Genomic DNA, 18,860 nt, shown 5'->3' on the forward strand with positions numbered 1-18,860 from the left:
CAACTCAAGTCTGGGTATGCTCGTTGAGTGGGTGGGTGCGATTTTGGATCGTCCGAACAGGAGTGAAACACTTATGTCTCCTCCAGAACAGATCTCTCGCAAGTAGACAGCAGTTCCAAATGGCTTCCTTGCTTGCGTCGGAAAACGCGTGTATCTCTCTTCGTTCGATGGCGCCAAATCCTTCGGGGTGGTAGCATCGAGGGATGTATACCTCCTCTAGGTTGGGGAGGTCGTCTCTCAAACGACTCCAGCGTTTGTTCATATTCTTCGGGAGTGGATCGTCCCAGCCAAGGGGATTGTTGTTGTTGGCCTTCTTTCCCATGACGACGAGCTGCTGTAGGATTAGCTTGCCTTCCAAGGTTACTGAAGATGCGAGCCCCAGTGGGTCGTACACAGAGTTTATAGTGGACAGTACTCCTCTCCGTGTAAAGGGCTTTTCTGGCAATGAGACGCGGAAAGTGAAGTCGTCCTTCTCGATATCCCAATGGACCCCGAGCGAACGCTGTGTTGGCAGTACATCGCGACGCAGGTCTAGATTGCTGACGCTCTTTGCACGATCTTCCGCAGGCAGTGCCTCCATGACGCCCACTGAGTTGGACACCACTTTGTGTAAACTTAGGTTTGCAGTGGCCAGCATGGCTTGGGCGTTTCTGATTAGCTCAATGGTTTCGCTCTCTGTGGGACATGAAGTCAACCCATCGTCTACGTAAAAGTTTCTGTAAACGAAATCTCTTGTTGCCTTGCCATACTTCTCCTCGCCGTCATCTGCCGTCTTCCTTAAACCAAAGGTGGCAATGGCGGGACTGGGTCCATTGCCGAACAAGTGAACGGTCATCTTGTACTCGATAACTGCTTTCGAAGGATCGTTACCTTTGAACCAAAGGAATCGAAGAAAGTTCTGGTGCTCTGGTGATACGTGGAACGAGTGGAACATCTGTTCGATGTCGCACATCGTGGCAAGGTTCTCCTGACGAAAGCGCATCAGTACTCCAGTAAGGCTATTCATGAGGTCCGGCCCGGGGAGTAGTTCTTTGTTCAGTGAGACTCCATGAAATTCGGCTGACGAATCAAACACAACACGAATTTGGTCCGGTTTTCTGGGGTGATAAACCCCGAAGTGTGGCAACTACCATCCTTGATCTCCACTTCTGATAGGTGTCGTCTGGTCCTGGTCTTGTTGGTCGCGTTCGTTAGGTTCGTTCTTCTTCGGGCAGGTTGTTACCAACAACTCCTCTCGAAGCACAGGAACTGCATGGTCGCGCTCAAAAACCTTGGCCATAAACCGGAGGTAATCTTCCTTCATTTTGGGTTTCTTCTTCAAGGTGCGCAACAGGCCATTGAGACGGTTGGCAGCTAGGGATTGATTGTCGGGCATCGCGATGTTGGGGCGACGAAAGGGTAGCGGCATCTGCCAGTTTCCACACTGGTTTCTCTGTTTTCCTGTCTCCATGATATCCAAAAAGCGTCTGTCTTCTCGCGACATGCCCACCATGTTGTCATCTGGTGTTGTACGGAAGAGATCGGCTCCAATTTCTCCTTTCTCAGCATATCTTTATCTGATCTTGAATTGGTTAGGACATGGTACGATCTCGTGCTTCGCAGAATTCCAGCGTATATCTTCGCTGCTCCAGGAAAAATTTGAGCGTTGAGTCTGGATATTCGACTGCCGTGCGACGCGCGGAGATGTGAATGGGACCGCCCACTCGATTTAGACACCTTTGGCCGGATACTGTCCACCCTAGGTCGAGTCGTTGCACCCACGGGGCTCCTTTGGGACCATTCCTGCTCTCCCTGATCTTTAGTAGCTCAGGCGCGTCCCTGCCAATGAGAATTTCAACCTTCGCTTTGTGGTCGTAAGCCAGGATCTCTTCAGCGATCTCTTGAAGGTGTGGAAATTGCCCAGCCATTTCCGGTGTGATAATCTCTCGTTTGTCCTGGGGGATGTTAGTACACTCGACGAGCTGGGGTAGTCTTGACATTCTGCCTGCCATAGAACGTAGGACAACGCCGGAAACTCTTCTCCCAGACATCTCTTCCTTCCCGCCACTGCAGGTCGACAGTAAATATTTTAGGCTTGGTCCGGTTGCGCCCAATTTGTCTGCTAGGTTTGGACTTATCATGGAGGCGTTGCTCTGGTCGTCTAGAACTGCGTAAACACGATACGGCTCTTGTGCTAGATTCTCGCTGAAAACGTCGACTAGAACGATTTTGCTACAAGAAACGCCGACGCTGTGAGGGTCGCGACAAAAGGCTGTTCAGGCTGTTTGGACCTCCTCGCCGTGCTCTCTTCTTGTAGCTTCAGGCTTCTCCTTGTGGAGGACTGTGGCGTGGCGACCATCTCCACACTTAGCACATTTCACTACTGCAGAACATTCGGTTGATATGTGTCCTTGCCACAGACAGCGGAAGCATAGTCCTACTTGGCGAATGAACTCGTCCTTGGCTTCCAGGCCTTTCTTTTCGAAGGCTTTGCACTCGTTTAGAAGATGTCCTCTCCGCTGGTGAAAAGGACAATACTTCTCCGCTTCAGCCTCCCCTCTTGGCGCGTTTCCGTTCTCCATGTTTGACTTGAAGACTCTCCTGTTTACTTCCAGCTCCATTTTAGGTGTCTGGGTTAGGCGTGGTTTATTCTCTTGAATTCTCTTTTTCTGGTTGTTTGGTTGCGTGCTCGCCAAAACATTGGGGTGGTTTTTTAACCGGGCTTGTTCTTGAACCATGGGGGCGAAATCCTTGAAGCCGGGATACGCATCCCCATATCTTTCCGTGTAGTGTACCACACGTTTCTCCCACTTAGATCGAATGGACAGGGGCAAACTTTCCATTATGGGGGCAATCGCGGTGGGGTAGTTCAGGCATCCGAGCCCTGGAAGGAAGTCCAGTTGACTATCCACGTCGGCACAAACATCTGCGAATGACTGTAGTTTGTCGCTGTCTCCTTCTCCGAATCTGGCTGTTTTCTGAAGTCTATCTAAGAGAACGTTAGTGATGGCAGCGGCGTTGCCAAATCGTCTCTCTAACTCTGTCCACACGTCTTGCAAGGCGATCCCAGGATCTCTGTATTGTCTGTGGCGGTAATTATCTACCACCTTCTGTGGGTCCTCACTCGTATAGCTTCTGAGGTAGTTTATCTCCATTTCCGGGGACACGTCCGCGTCCTTGATCATGGCCTTGAATGCGCTTCTCCAGGGGTGGAAAAGTGTTACGTCTCCCGCGAATACCTCTGGGTGACACTTTGGAAGATTTTGTCGCGCAAGATTTGCGGCCAATATTTGATTGATGCTCGCTAATTCCTCGATAGGAGCAGGTGCGAAGGGATTCGTTCTTTGAAAACCAGAGAGAAGCGCGTTCTCATGTCCACTTTTAGGTGTGTTGTACATGTGGGTGATTTCCCTTTTTTCTGGTTGGTGTTTCGAACTTCCTGTCACGCAATCCCTTGGTTCCTGAGCCCTTTGCGTGTTTACCCAAGCTTCCGTCTGTTGTATAGTGTCAACGGGTTTGTAGAGATCTGGAATAGTTATCGTAATGTCTTGCTCTTCTTTTTCTTCTTCCTCTATAGCCTGCTCGATAGCCTTCAACTTCGCTTCGGCAATCGCAGCTTTCTTCTTCGCAGTAAGGACAGCCTTGTCACATTCGAATTTAGCCCTTCGAAACTGACGTTTTCTCTCTTCTTCCGCCTCCATTCCCACTCTCTCGAACTCCTTTTCGGCCAACAGTCTGTCAAATTCCGCTTCTTGTTTCGCTGCTGCAGCTTCTGCCAAAGCGTTTCTCCGTGCAACGCTAGAACTGGTAGAGGAGGACGATCGGCCAGATGACGATTTGCGTAGGCGAGAACATTTTTCAGACACGTGCGAAATGGAATCGGATCCTGTGTTTAACAAGGGCTTCTCGAGTTCGGACGAATAGCTCTCCCGTGATGAGTATTTGACGTTTTCTGCCATGTCGAAGATGTCGATGTTACGTGCAGATCTACAATTCTATAGACTCCAAATTTTGGGGGCGGTGAGCCGTGAGGTGTTGCACAACGGCACTCCAATAAAGTGTATCGATTATAACTTTTCACTGTCGCGTTCCCGGACCAAGTCCTTGCGGGAAGTATTGATCCGGAGTTCGCCGAGTTCAACCACACACTACAGGCTTGATTTTTAAACCGATTTATTGCTTGGTTACCACTGAAGCATGCGGTGAAAACTACAACATTAAAAAATTTACGCGTTACGCAATGGAATAGCTGCGAATAGTGAGAACTCTCCGTCAACGAACGAAATAAGTGGCAGAGGATAAACTAAAATTAGGCTTACGTTATAATTTCTGCTGGCTGTGTGAAGGCAAAAAGATTTCTCCAACTCTGAAATTTCTCCGTAGAAGCGACGAACGCGTGTATCTTAAAGCTTACTAAGGTCATTCCCGTTACAAAGGTCGTGAAAAGATCGGATTACGGGGTTGCGAAAGATGGCGATGATTAACTAAATTACACAATAAAATCACGTGCGTAACGCAAGTGTGTTGCGTTGTTCGTGACACTCCTCTACTTCTTGGAGAGGGTGGCACAGTCATATTCATCCAAAGTGATTGTATCCGCCTGTCATTCGTCATTTGAAAATATTCGCAAAATGAACGGTAGATGGGAAGCTCGTTATGATATGAAATTATTCTTCTGTTTAATCGTTTGATTGATTTATCGTTTTGTCGTTTTATTCTTGTGAAACAATATATATGATGGAATGATTAAGAATTCAATGATTGGCAGAGTGTCAATTGAAATTCGATGTCAAAGTGAGGTCCGTTATTTGGATGAAATACATCTTCAACTACATGGCTAGCGATTGATTAAGATCAAGGGCTTTAGGCCTGTGTTAAACTGGCTATCGAGGCGGACAAGATGGGTAAATCTTTTGATCCCATTAAAACCATCCCATGGATGGTTTTTAATTATCTGTGACTTTAAGGAGGCTCAAAAGGGTTTTTTTGACCGAGCGGAGAATGGATTCCAAGATACACGCAAGCAAACTACTCGTGAGAGAATTAAGCGGTAGCGCGCGCGTTCGCATCCGCGGAAATGAAACCCTGTTTTCTGCTAAGTTTAAAGCTCGTGACGCTCTAAAAGACGACAGAGCCCTTCGAAAATTTACTTTCACTGGTCCTCTGCAAATCAATGAACAAGTGGTGACTCATGGTGAATGTGTATCGGCGGATGAGGCCTTCGATGAGGCTATATTCTTAGAACGACGTATTAAGACACCATGCAGACGTTTGATGGAAAGCTTAATCTTTTCTCAAGCATTGTCCAGAAGCTGGCAGATGCTGGTCTTTCTTATCGTAAACTACAATCTCTGTACGAGAAATTCAACACCAATGGCCTGTATGGTATACTTGCATTGGCGCCAACAGCAACATTCACTTGTTGCCATAAATCGAATTCAGCAAGAGTGACCTCAAACAAGAGAATTCTCTCCAAAATACTTTCACATTTCCTACACTCGTAACGGGAAGCAGTCTGACACTCAATTGATAATTTTTTCAAGAATGTGTAAAATCACAAAAGAGGTCAAGTCCATTTTCAGAACGAGCGCTTTTTCTTACGGGTTGCCTTTCTCTTCCCTGAAGACATCGTTTGATCACGCGGACGCGGACTCGTCCTCTCGAATATGAGCCAATGAGTCAGCGGTATCATTTAAAATGCATGACCGACGGTAAAGTGTGACCTAAAATTGTGGAAACCGGAAATAAAGCCTGCTAAGTTGATGAGCTAGTATCTCGAAAATTAGCGCGGTGACCTATCTGGCCCTGATTTTCTGAATACAAATTATTTTTGCCATTACGCATTCCTGAAAAAAATAAAGATAAAAGGTTATTTAATGAATTCTTTTTACATTTTTAAAACAGCATTTTCCTAAATAACTCAAGTTCTACCTGATAGCTTTTTTTATATCACGTGTACAGATAGAGAATGTGATGATATTTAAGAAATTTGAAAAAAAAAAGAAAAAGGTAACCGAATTGGTTTTTGAGATATCTTTAAAAAACTGAGTTTTAGAAGGTCTTTTAACTCTACTATGTTGCCATAGCAACAGATGATGTCTGACGAACTCCCTTAAAAGATTGCCCTAAAATAGTGCTATGCATATGTCAAGTCATTATCCTGATGATAAGTTTGACAGTCCTGATATCTCTTACTGATTGGCACTTGCTGTTAATCGTGGAAAACCCTTTTGAGCCTCCTCAAAATAAGCTTTTTTTGTGGCAAGGTAATTCCAGCGCTTTTGGCGACAAACACACGAATACGTTCTTTGATAAAAGGTTGCGATATGCGTCTTTAAGTTAAGTCGACCTGATTTTGCTTGTTCGGTCAAGATTGCTCCATGTTATCTTTTTCCCTTTGGGTGTACACATGGGTTTTTTCATAGACTACTCAATCCATAAAAAATAAAAATGAAAAAAAAAAAGGATAAATAGAAAAAGAAGAACTGAAAACTACACATAAACCATTTTAGACCTTAAACACCAATTATCGAAGGTTTCTTTTTGTTGTTTTTCGCAGTGTTCTGGTCCAGCTTCGTGGAAAGAAATGGTTTTGCGCGTTATTTTGATCTAATAGCACCGCCTCTCAGAAAATCGATGTCAGCGATTATATCATAGCTCACTAAACACACATGCTTCAAAACCTGCGTGTAGTTACGGGTTTATTGAGCTTGTGCAGCTTATAATCGGAATTAAATTTAAAAATGAAATGGTAAAACAAGAGGCTGGGTTGGGATGCGCTGCATAAATTGATCGCTGATCATCTCTGAGTTGTTTATTTAGTCGATCTCTGACTTAACTTGACACAAACGGTTACACGTGTTCGTCCGTGTTTTTTTCGTTTTCCATAATTACCACGTTTTGGATACGCGGTACAAAGAATGTAAAAATGGCGGACTAAGCGGTCTTCCTGGGTTGAGCTGCACCTATGCCTGGCTTGTCTGTCCTGGGGTTTTGTTCTAAGAACGCGGCTGTCATAGAGTAATGCGTAGTTGTCGATCTGTGCTGTCTGATTACGCATGCCTTGAAGTTTTTGTGGTCATGGATTCAAAAAATAGGGAAGAAAGTCAAAACATAGGTGACCCTCGTAGGCTATATGAATTTTCAAGGAGCCATTTGACATCTTTTTATCCTATCAGAACATGGTGACTAAGAAAAAAAAAATTGCGCCCTATCTCTTTTTTTATTTTTCACTGTTGGTCGAACTCGTCGAAGAAAACCTAACATGTTTCATATTTATCAACTACAGCCTATGCTAGCCCTGTTACTCCCTAAGAAAATACTGGAGATTATTCCCTCGCTTTCCGCTTTAGTGCCTCTTGTCAATCATATCGTGCTTCCTCATTGCTACTTCACTCTTATCTTGAAATATTGTCACCCACTATCCCTGTGATGTCATTTTTAAGTGTGTCTTACATATTTTCGGAAGTAACGCGGAACTAGCACGTGATACACTACTGATATATCTAGAAAGGTTTGATCTGCGCATCCTGCTAACTTTGAAGAACAACGTTATTTATTCATAAAGAGAGCATTTTACCATTTCAATTGGCGACAAATGATCCAAAGCGCCGCGAAATTTGCCAGGCGGAATGCCCTATTGTATGAAATAAAAGTCTCACAAAAATGGAGTTGCAATGAAATAAGAATACAATTTTTTATAAACGGCAAAATTGAAATTTAAAGAAACCTAGTTTAATCATTATTGAAGCCTGGAGGATAGACAGATAGAGGAACGGAGAGGTTCTTGAGCTATTCCCTATTATTACAATCTTTTATTGTTATCACTTTTTACATAATTTTATTGTTTCCACTATTGTTAATATGATTATTTGTAACAATTTGATTCTTTGTTGAGTGACAATTAGTCTCTATATTCTGGAATCATCCTTCTCTTACGTAACAGGGTATTTAAAGTATGTGGGGTGTAGCAGCAGTAGCTTTATGCAGCCTTAACTGCCCACTGTTATATTTACTTACGTTATATTTTCTTTTCTCTTTTATCTGATTAATTTGGGCCTTATAACAAATTAGCTTGTATGTAACATTAATTATATCTCTACTGAATTTGCGTTTGTCTCTTCTTAGTAGCTATATTCCTTAATATTGGAAAACTGCTGTTGTCATCCTGTAATGAAAAAGTCAGAACTTGAGTTTGTTGATTAGGAGATCCTTCCTGTCCCTAATGCTGCATTTATTTCTAAGGGAGTAGCATCTAAGACAAAAAGGAAAGGTTGCGGTTTCTCATCGGAGTGAATACTCCGTTAAGATGATCAATTATTGTTTTTCTCCCGATGTAGTCAGTGTGTCTTCTATCTGTTCGTAAATTGATCCGTTATAGGGATGGTAATATTTAAATCTCTAGGTTCAAGATTTCCGTGATCTGACTTGGTGATAGTGCCATACCATGGGAAATGCTAGAATAGTTTTCCAGTTTCTGTAAAGCTGCTTGTAGAGCTGCTTCAATTAAAACGTTTGTTCACAGTGACTAGACGACGCAAGGCGCTATGATCTCGTTGTCTTGGATTGTTTCGCCGCTGAAGTTAAATACAAAGCGTGCTGAGTTGGTCACTGTAAATTCGAGTTATCCAAAAATATAACGGTAGGAGAAAAGTAAGACAGCGAACCACCGTTATCATTTATTTTCAAAATTTAACAATTGCGTCTGTAAGATTCCACCCAATCACAGCTTAAAAGAAAAAGAGCGGTTCATGGGATAACTCGAGTCTGGTCGACCTCGATCTCAAGATTGGAGAAAATTAAAACTCGCACTATGCGGCCGAAACATGGCGATGAACATGCAAAGGGACTATATTGTGAGACGGTTATATTTGATATAGAAAGCTTAAAATTTTTCCTACTGAGACAGGTTATGTCTTAAGAATATTAACATTTACCACTATCAAAATGATAATTTCTTTTGTCTTTTACCATATTTAACAAAAGATGATAAAAATAAAACAGTTGAGGAAATTTGAAACCGGCGGTCTAAGTAGTCTGAGGCTTCTGAGAAATGAAATTGTTCCATCCATCGAATTTTTTTTTAAGACAGCATTTTTTAACCACTTTTTTCGCTCTCTGCCTCAAATATGTACCATTTCATAGATCCCGAAAGACTCGTTGGGAATTGTACTCAACTCAGAGCCACTTGAAAATTGCAGCTATATTCTGAAAGAAGATTGGCTGAGTTCAGGGCGCCCTGAGCAATTAATAATCGAGTTAAATTCGTATGTATAATGCCCGAAATCCATTAAGAAGATCTTTATACCGCTTCAATTTCACTAGTTGGACTTTGCTTTTTCTTTCAATTTTTACTGGAATCATGTTCTAATTTACTTACTTTTTTGCTATTTCTTTTTCCTTTCTCGTTCATCTGATTCATTTGGGTCATACGACAAATTAGCTTGTAAGTAACATTAATTATGTTTCTGTTGCATTTGAAATCCTTTCTAAAAATAATTTGTCTCGATCTTGTGGATCTCAAAAAAAGAGTAATGACCAATGAAACTTTGCAATAAAATTGAAAAGTAGTGCTCTATGCTTTAACGGATCGAAACTCTTCTCTATTTTTTTTTTTTTTTTTACTGATATCTGTGCTATACTAGTTTATTTTCAATCGTTGTTCCAGTTCGTTATTTTCCACCTTTCGGTTTTTCTTTCCTTTTTATTTGATGGAGGGTACTTCTCAATTGCCGTCGTACACCTTGCGATACAAAACAAATAAACAATGAATAAAGGCTGATAGTTTCGACGGAAACTGTTTGGGGCTGCGTCGGTGGGACTAACGAAATAATTTCGATATATCAACCAAGTTGAAATGGTAAATTGGTCACCGTAACGATTAAAAAAGCTGACGTTTCGAGCGTTAGCCCTTCGTCGGAGCGAATGACGAAGGGCTAACTTAAAAGAAGTAGAAAATCATCCATGCAGAACAGTTTCCTTTTTTGTTATTATTTGCCTTTTTCACTTAAAGTTCTTGTCTGCACCTGATTACTCTGGTACATTTACTTTCTTCTTTTCTTGTTTTCCTCATTTTCCTTTTAACCTGGCACATTGGACCGCAAATTTGACAAATCAGCCTGTAAGTAACATTTACGTTCCTTAATAATTATTAGTTACGATGATGGTATCTATTGGATTTGAATTATTTGAAGCAAGTTGATTATCAACAAGTGAAATACGCGCAGAACCTGTCTTCCTTTCCGTACCTGATAATTGAGTTTTATTTATGAATTGTAGTTGGTGTGCTAATGTGTTTTCTCTCTCTCTAAAATTCCTAATCCTCGCGAAAAATAATTGTTGTGAAGGCGACGCTTTCTAACCAGTTCAGATCTTTTGTTTAGCAAGCTGGCATTGCGATTGCTTATGTTTCATTAAACAAATTGACATTGATTTAGCGTAGCCTGGACTTTTATTGAAGACGATATTCATCCCCATAGTGGTTAAAATGTTGTGCAATCTCGAAGCGCAGCTGAGTGAGTCCACAATAAATATCGACATCACTTAAAAGATTATTAGTGTGCGTGCCACGTTGACTTGAGTAGCGTTGTCTGTACTCATATCGACAATGGCAAATTGGCTGATCAGATTGCGACATTATTGCCAACTGTGGTAAAAAGCTCCTTACCGTGACCAGTAATAGAAAGCGCAATTCCAACCGAAAAGGATTTTCGTTATTGAATTAATTAAATTAATTTTTAAGCGCACAATTCTACTTGCGTAGAAAACTCTCCAATCTGGTGATCACCGAGTATGTGAAACTTGAGTTGTCTAAAGTCGATGTTTTTTCTCAGCGTATCTATCAGAGCGCCTTAGGACAAGTGAAACAACCTACGCAGAGTATATTCAACCACTTAAAAGAAGTAGAAAATCATCCATGTAGAACAGTTTCCTTTTTTGTTATTATTTGCCTTTTTCACTTAAAGTTCTTGTCTGCACCTGATTACTCTGGTACATTTACTTTCTTCTTTTCTTGTTTTCCTCATTTTCGTTTTAACCTGGCACATTGGACCGCAAATTTGACAAATCAGGGAGTAAGTAACATTTACTTTCCTTAATAGTTATTAGTTACGATGATGGTATCTATTGGATTTGAATTATTTGAAGCAAGTTGATTATCAACAAGTGAAATACGCGCAGAACCTGTCTTCCTTTCCGTACCTGATAATTGAGTTTTATTTATGAATTGTAGTTGGTGTGCTAATGTGTTTTCTCTCTCTCTAAAATTCCTAATCCTCGCGAAAAATAATTGTTGTGAAGGCAACGCTTTCTAACCAGTTCAGATCTTTTGTTTAGCAAGCTGGCATTGCGATTGCTTATGTTTCATTAAACAAATTGACATTGATTTAGCGTAGCCTGGACTTTTATTGAAGACGATATTCATCCCCATAGTAGTTAAAATGTTGTGCAATCTCGAAGCGCAGCTGAGTGAGTCCACAATAAATATCGACATCACTTAAAAGATTATTAGTGTGCGTGCCACGTTGACTTGAGTAGCGTTGTCTGTACTCATATCGACAATGGAGAATTGGCCGATCAGATTGCGACATTATTGCCAACTGTGGTAAAAAGCTCCTTATCGTGACCAGTAATAGAAAGCGCAATTCCAACCGAACAGGATTTTCCTTATTGAATTAATTAAGTTAAACTTTAAGCGCACAATTCTACTTGCGTAGAAAACTCTCCTATCTGGTGATCACCGAGTATGTGAAACTTGAGTTGTCTAAAGTCGATGTTTTTTCTCAGCGTATCTATCAGAGCGCCTTAGGACAAGTGAAACAACCTACGCAGAGTATATTCAACCACTTAAAAGAAGTAGAAAATCATCCATGTAGAACAGTTTCCTTTTTTGTTATTATTTGCCTTTTTCACTTAAAGTTCTTGTCTGCAGCTGATTACTCTGGTACATTTACTTTCTTCTTTTCTTGTTTTCCTCATTTTCCTTTTAACCTGGCACATTGGACCGCAAATTTGACAAATCAGCCTGTAAGTAACATTTACGTTCCTTAATAGTTATTAGTTACGATGATGGTATCTATTGGATTTGAATTATATGAAGCAAGTTGATTATCAACAAGTGAAATACGCGCAGAACCTGTCTTCCTTTCCGTACCTGATAATTGAGTTTTATTTATGAATTGTAGTTGGTGTGCTAATGTGTTTTCTCTCTCTCTAAAATTCCTAATCCTCGCGAAAAATAATTGTTGTGAAGGCGACGCTTTCTAACCAGTTCCGATCTTTTGTTTAGCAAGCTGGCATTGCGATTGCTTATGTTTCATTAAACAAATTGACATTGATTTAGCGTAGCCTGGACTTTTATTGAAGACGATATTCATCCCCATAGTGGTTAAAATGTTGTGGAATCTCGAAGCGCAGCTGAGTGAGTCCACAATAAATATCGACATCACTTAAAAGATTATTAGTGTGCGTGCCACGTTGACTTGAGTAGCGTTGTCTGTACTCATATCGACAATGGCGAATTGGCCGATCAGATTGCGACATTATTGCCAACTGTGGTAAAAAGCTCCTTACCGTGACCAGTAATAGAAAGCGCAATTCCAACCGAACAGGATTTTCGTTATTGAATTAATTAAATTAATTTTTAAGCGCACAATTCTACTTGCGTAGAAAACTCTCCAATCTGGTGATCACCGAGTATGTGAAACTTGAGTTGTCTAAAGTCGATGTTTTTTCTCAGCGTATCTATCAGAGCGCCTTAGGACAAGTGAAACAACCTACGCAGAGTATATTCAACCACTTAAAAGAAGTAGAAAATCATCCATGTAGAACAGTTTCCTTTTTTGTTATTATTTGCCTTTTTCACTTAAAGTTCTTGTCTGCACCTGATTACTCTGGTACATTTACTCTCTTCTTTTCTTGTTTTCCTCATTTTCCTTTTAACCTGGCACATTGGACCGCAAATTTGACAAATCAGCCTGTAAGTAACATTTACTTTCCTTAATAGTTATTAGTTACGATGATGGTATCTATTGGATTTGAATTATATGAAGCAAGTTGATTATCAACAAGTGAAATACGCGCAGAACCTGTCATCCTTTCCATAACTGATAATTGAGTTTTATTTATGAATTGTAGTTGGTGTGCTAATGTGCCTTCTCTCTCTGTAAAATTCCTAATCGTAATTAAAATAATTGTTCTCAAGGCGACATTTGGAGCGATTGCAGAATACCCTTCCACTCACGCTTGTTATAAGTGGACTGCTCCCGCGGTCCGCAGTCCCGTTGTCGTTGAATGAAATTTGTTATAGGGCAAGGAGTAGGATGAACTGCCACCGCGGTCCGCAGTCCCGTAGTCGATGAATGAAATGTGTTCAGATGGGCAAGGAGTACGATAAACTGCCACCGCGGTACGCATTCTTGTTGTCTTTGAATGAAATTTGTTAAAGGGCAAGGATTAGGATGAAATGCCACCGCGGTCCGCAGTCCCAGAGTCGATGAATAAAATTTGCGCAGAAAAATATAAACAAAAGGATACTAAATTGATGCCACGAAATTAGCCCGAATTGTTAAAGCCTTTTTAAAAGGATAATAGCCTATCCGCCCAAAAGTCGCAAGTTATTCCATCAATAGTCTTTTTACTCTCATCGGACAAAGGCGGAACGCGTGCGAGCGGCTCTCGGAAATGCATTTTGTGAGCCCTCGTGGTAAAAATGCCAGCGACTACCCCCATTTAAGAAAGGCAAACTCTCTTCCGTTGTCATTGTGAAGTTTTAATGGCGTTCCGCAGTCCCGTAGTCTATGAAAGAAATTTGTCTAACTCTTCTAAGATGCTTAAACGTAATGATTATTTTTAGCTGAGGGAAAACCAAAACCCTAAAAAGAAGATAAAACCCTAACACTGGATGAAATAATGGATTTCAACAAATTTGGCTCTAGGTCAAATGTGAGACAAATCTGACTTTACATTTTTGTCCTGGTCGCAAAGACTTCAAATGGGTGACAAATATGTTATCGTATTTGTCCGTGATAAATGCAAGACAAATATTGTTTAGATATGAAGCCATATTTCATTCAAGGACAAATATTAGACAAAACAGACAAATGTGTTCAACATCATACGAACCCTATTTTACCCCACGGAGACGTTTTTTTTCACTCGCGTCCCCCGTTGGGTGATCTATTCAGTTCCCCTACTTTGTATCTCTAAGGAGATCACTAAGATTTGGGCATTTTTTGTCAGGATCAAAAGTGTGATCTTTATTAAAACAAACTAAATATTGGTAGAGGCTCGTACAAGGAATTGCGTGACTTGATCGGTGCAAGCCATACAGTTGCTTGAACTGACTCTTAACTTCTGCGGTACTGTTCGTATTTTATTAGTAAAAACCCAAGCCAATGTCCCCCATTAGCCTGTCGAAAAGAAGAGAAATGTCATTGTGTTAAAAGTAAATAAAAAAGATAGAACAAGGGATAGGGACAGGGCTAAATCTGCACTGAGGTATTCCTCATGATCCTCAAAACTATCGTAGGATTCCAAGCAGTGTACTTCAGAATCTCTCTCGACGTCGCTAGCGCTATTGTCACTTTCAGAGGCAATTTCGAGATGTCTCGATCGGGTACCTCGACTGAAAAAGTCATCACAGTAACTGCAGTAATAACTCTTTTTCCCTCCTTTTCGAATTGAGAAAAGATATTGAGCTAACAAATGACGAGAACTGACGAGCATTACAGTAACATTTGCCGCTGCACTCCGGTCCGCAAAAAAAATATGCAAATTTTCGGAAGTGCATGCGCAGGTAATCCCTAAGGGCCCTCGCGCGACGCTTTGTGTAATTCGAATTCTTGGACATTAACATAATCGGCGGGATTTCGAACGTCACTTCGTTGAAGCAAGTCTTTAACCAAAAGTTACTCCGCAGTTTTGTAATATGTCTCACAGAAACAGATCGAGCAATGCAGGGATTGATTTTGACGAGCTTTCCGAGTCACCGCTAACGTCTGGGCACTTTCACCGTCGAACGGTAAGCTTTTACGTGTATTAATTAAACGTGGGTCAGTAAGACAGGTCAGCAATTCACTCGTTTTGTTCTTTGAATATTTAGACAACTCCAGGGACAACTGCAGTCGTTCCTCGAGCGCAAGACCGTCCGCGGATTTCCATCGAGAGATCTCGATCTGAAAATCATATCCGTCGTGATTTGCAGCTTGACAGTAATGGTGATTCAGAAGAGACCTCGCCAGTTTATCAGCCAGTCGCCTCCACTCTCTTGCCTTCAATTGTGCCATCTTCCTCCTCATCGAGGAGCCGATCAACTCCAGCCACCACGCCACTGTCTCATGTAAACGCTAGAGCGAGTTGTTCCGACCACGAAGGGCAGTTTGACGCACCTCAGTGAAAACTTGTTCTTACAGAATAAATTGACAACTTACAAGGCCAACAGTCAGCACCCGCAATGGCAGAAAAAAAGGAAAAGTGAAAACCTTCCACGAGATATGGTGGTGAGTACAGTATTTTGGTTATTTGAACTTTGAGACGTCACGGTGTTGATAACAGCTTGTTGATAACAGCTTGTTGATAACACTTTGTTGCTGATTTCATGCACATAGCCATCATAACAATAGACGGTCATTTTGTTTTTAAAGGATGAAATTTATTGTTGAGTTATTGTAGTATGTAGTTTTAAAGGAGCTATGTCATGATATTTTAAGCCATTTTGCTGATGTACAAAAGTTACTTTCAAATTTAGTTTTCTAAGTTAGAAAAACGCCAAAAAGGTAACAATAAACCAAAAAGGAACAAGGATGGTCAAGATTGGGCAAGATTGAGAATGGCAGACTTGAAAAACTTGGCCAAATTTTTAAGATGCGCTGTCTGTGATGTAAGCTGGGTTTTTTGTACATGTATGTTGGGAAAGTTCCAGAAGCTCTGGGATTTCGCTGTTTCGTGATCGTCCCAGATTTTGCCAATTTATGTTTTCATATGTTGGGAATGATTGCAGAAATCTGGCCGCCATCAGGTAAATAGAAGCACTCCCGATTTATCCCCGACCATCTCAGATGATCAGGGATATGTATGATTTTGTGTTTCCATAAAGCCCTGGTGAAATGGTGCATGATAGTCGAACTGTCATAGGTAAGTTGGGAGAATGAGAAATGCTGTGGGAATATGAGCCATTGGCCAGTGTTTAGCAAGTTTTTTGGTTCTTCCAAACTTCTACCGAACAATATATGTCTTGAGTGTTTCTATTAATTTGAGTTACAGAATACATCAACCCAAGTACTTAAAAGCTTAACATCATTTTGCTTTTCAGTTTTAATGATCACACCAACCTTGAGGTTACCCAAGCAATTGAAAGAGGTGTCAGAGCAACATCAGCTTTCAAAGAGGCTGATCCTGTTATATTAGAGTGTAAGTATAGATTAATTTTCTATAATTATGACTATAATATTTGGTGGCTTAATAGCTGGCACATTGGACTGTGGATCAGACATTTGGGTTTGAGCATTGGCCTGGACCAGTGTGTTGTATTGTGTGTTCTTGGGCAAGACACTTTACTTCCATAGTTCCTCTCTAGCCTTTCACTTAAACCAGCTGTGACCGAGGCAGGTTCTGATGTTGTTATTTGAACAAAGAGACAGACTTATAGCCACAATAAAATTTATTTATACAGGAAAGTACAAAAGAAATAATACTGATAAAAAGCAAGGGTGATTGCAAGCAAATCCTCAGTAAAATAGGTCACTAACTTGAGGTTACATGTACTGGAGTTACTTTTTTTGTGACCAAAGGTTCTGAGCTTGTAAGTGCTGGTCTTGACACTCTGAACTACTGAGTTAAACTAACTAACTCTACTTCTTTTATAAGGAATCGAACAATAGCAGGAAATCCTCTAAAATTTTGGAAGTAAGGTGTGATCATTCTAAAGGAAATTTAGCTGCAAATCCTGTGTTTAGGATGATTTGGTTATCATAGGAAATAGTTAGGTGTGATGGTGCGACCTAAAGGAAATTTATGATGCAAATCCTGTGTGTATGGTAATTTGATTATCATAGGAAATAGTTTTTGAAGATGTAATTCTAAAATTATAACAAAAATATTGCAATGTCATGCACAATTGTGAGCCTGGTCACACAGCTATTCTGCTAAGTTTATCCATTGATGATATGATTGACTAAGAACGTGAAAATTAAGGTGTTTGCATTAATTTGTATGTACTTTGGTCACTTTTGAAGATTCTTTTGTTGAGTCCATTTATCCAATATCAAACAAGGAAAATGAGTGCAACATTCAGACATTTTTAGTAATACTATTTTTCAGAGGTATTTTTATTTTATTCTGGACAATGATCAAGATTTGTGATATAATTTTTGAATTGCTTTTGTCACAGGTGCCTTAAAGATTTACTTTAAAACCCTCAAGGCCAAAATCAGTGGAGTTTTTAACCCACATGAGGAATGAGGGATTGCCCCAAGTGGCAAACAAGCAGGATGAAAGAGTAATAAACTCTAGGAGGAATCAAAGGGGTCACAACGTGAGTGAATGATGGTGTACCTATCCTAAACAGAAATGACTAAAAAATTGTTATCACGTGACCAATTATTTTTTTGTTTTGACCAGATGTGTTGTCACTTGCATCAGTTTCAAAACTTTAGTGTCAACAACACTATAAGAAAGTAATTAGCTATTGTGGTGATTGTTGTAAAAAAAATTTGAATTTTATAGCTTGATAGTTAATTTTGTAGCCAAAAATAAAGCCTCAGATGCTTACAGTCAAACTGGGTATTCTTTTTATTGCAAACTTGCAAACTTTTGCCTCGTCATCGGTAATTGATTGACAGCTTGAGTCGAGCAAGTTTCAACCTGTACAAGTAAGTTGCAACTTTTGCTATCAAATTTGCTCAAGCAAGTTTCCAAGTTCCCGTTTTCATTTTGCGGTATAAAACAAGGTAATACCAGCTCTGTTTCAAAGAAACAGAGTAAATTCAGTTAGCCATCGCCTGCCTGTTTATCAAGAGACTGCGAGAAATAAGTGACGGACTTAGTTAAATTAGCAAAACCAGGAATCGTGCTTCAAAATTAAAAGTGTAAGCCATAGCCTTGAAGGACAGATTTGAATTTTTATGGAAAATTCACAGTTTGGCAATTTGGAGCTAAGTCTGTCACTAATTCATTGCAGTCTGTTGATTAACAGCAAATATTAGGCAATATCATTCTGTTTATTTGAAACTTAGTTTGTCTTACCTGACTTTATATTGCAAAATGAAAACCAGGGCTTGAGAACTTACTCAGCAAATTCAAATTGAAAGACTCAACCTGCTCACATAGGTTGCAGCTTGCTCGACTCAGACTGTCATCAAATACCAATGTTGAGGTAGAAATTTGCAAGGTTGCCATCAAAAGAACATCTGGTTAACATTTGACTATAGAAATTTATAGTCAAACTGGTTGCCTCCTGATGGGAACTCTAGAATATTGCATTGTGATGCAAAAATATTGATTGACAGCTTGCTGAATGCAACTTGCAACTTTCACTTCAAATTTGCCAGAATAGTTTGTGAATTATTTTCAAGTTCCCTTTTCCCATATAAAACAAGCTAATTGCTGATCTGTTTCTAAGAAACAAAATAAAATTGCTCAATTTTTGCCTGTTTATCAACGTAACAGACTGCAAGAATATAGCATTCAATTTGCCATTGTCAGGAAATCACACTTCAAAAGTAGTCATGTGAAATATGACTTTTTTAGTTAAATTCCTATGAAGTGAGTCTGTTGCTAATTTCATGCAGCAAACTTTCAATCAATACTGGAACATTGCAACACAACGCTGATGAGTACCTGTTAAAAAAAATTACCAGCAGTTTGACAGTAATTTGTAGGATTAG

The 18,860-nt window shown here is 40.3% G+C and overlaps 2 protein-coding genes across 2 annotated transcripts; one reads left to right on the forward strand and one right to left on the reverse strand.

The window, feature by feature from the left end:
* Positions 1–4: 4 nt before the first annotated feature.
* Positions 5–1,006, reverse strand: LOC148730983 (uncharacterized). Its single transcript, XM_088761879.1, has one exon. It carries the CDS (start codon positions 1,004–1,006, stop codon positions 5–7), a length of 1,002 nt encoding a protein of 333 aa, XP_088618005.1.
* Positions 1,007–11,929: 10,923 nt separating this feature from the next.
* On the forward strand, positions 11,930–17,510 carry LOC148730984 (uncharacterized). Its single transcript, XM_088760240.1, has 4 exons — positions 11,930–14,998; positions 15,080–15,476; positions 16,289–16,386; positions 17,366–17,510. The coding sequence occupies exons 1-2, from the start codon at positions 14,906–14,908 to the stop codon at positions 15,371–15,373; spliced, it is 387 nt and encodes a 128-aa protein (XP_088616366.1). The 5' UTR covers positions 11,930–14,905; the 3' UTR covers positions 15,374–15,476; positions 16,289–16,386; positions 17,366–17,510.
* Positions 17,511–18,860: the final 1,350 nt, after the last annotated feature.

The sequence above is a fragment of the Stylophora pistillata genome, chromosome 5 (assembly GCF_964205215.1).
Source record: "Stylophora pistillata chromosome 5, jaStyPist1.2, whole genome shotgun sequence".
Taxonomy (NCBI): domain Eukaryota; kingdom Metazoa; phylum Cnidaria; class Anthozoa; order Scleractinia; family Pocilloporidae; genus Stylophora; species Stylophora pistillata.

What these genes read in the sequence shown, in the direction of transcription:
- LOC148730983 (XM_088761879.1), bottom strand. Translation starts at nt 1,006, where the DNA reads ATGAATAGCCTTACTGGAGTACTGATGCGCTTTCGTCAGGAGAACCTT.
- LOC148730984 (XM_088760240.1), top strand. Translation starts at nt 14,906, where the DNA reads ATGTCTCACAGAAACAGATCGAGCAATGCAGGGATTGATTTTGACGAG. An exon ending in GGCACTTTCACCGTCGAACG is followed by an intron (nt 14,999 to 15,079) that starts GTAAGCTTTTAC and finishes TTGAATATTTAG; the next exon opens with ACAACTCCAGGGACAACTGC.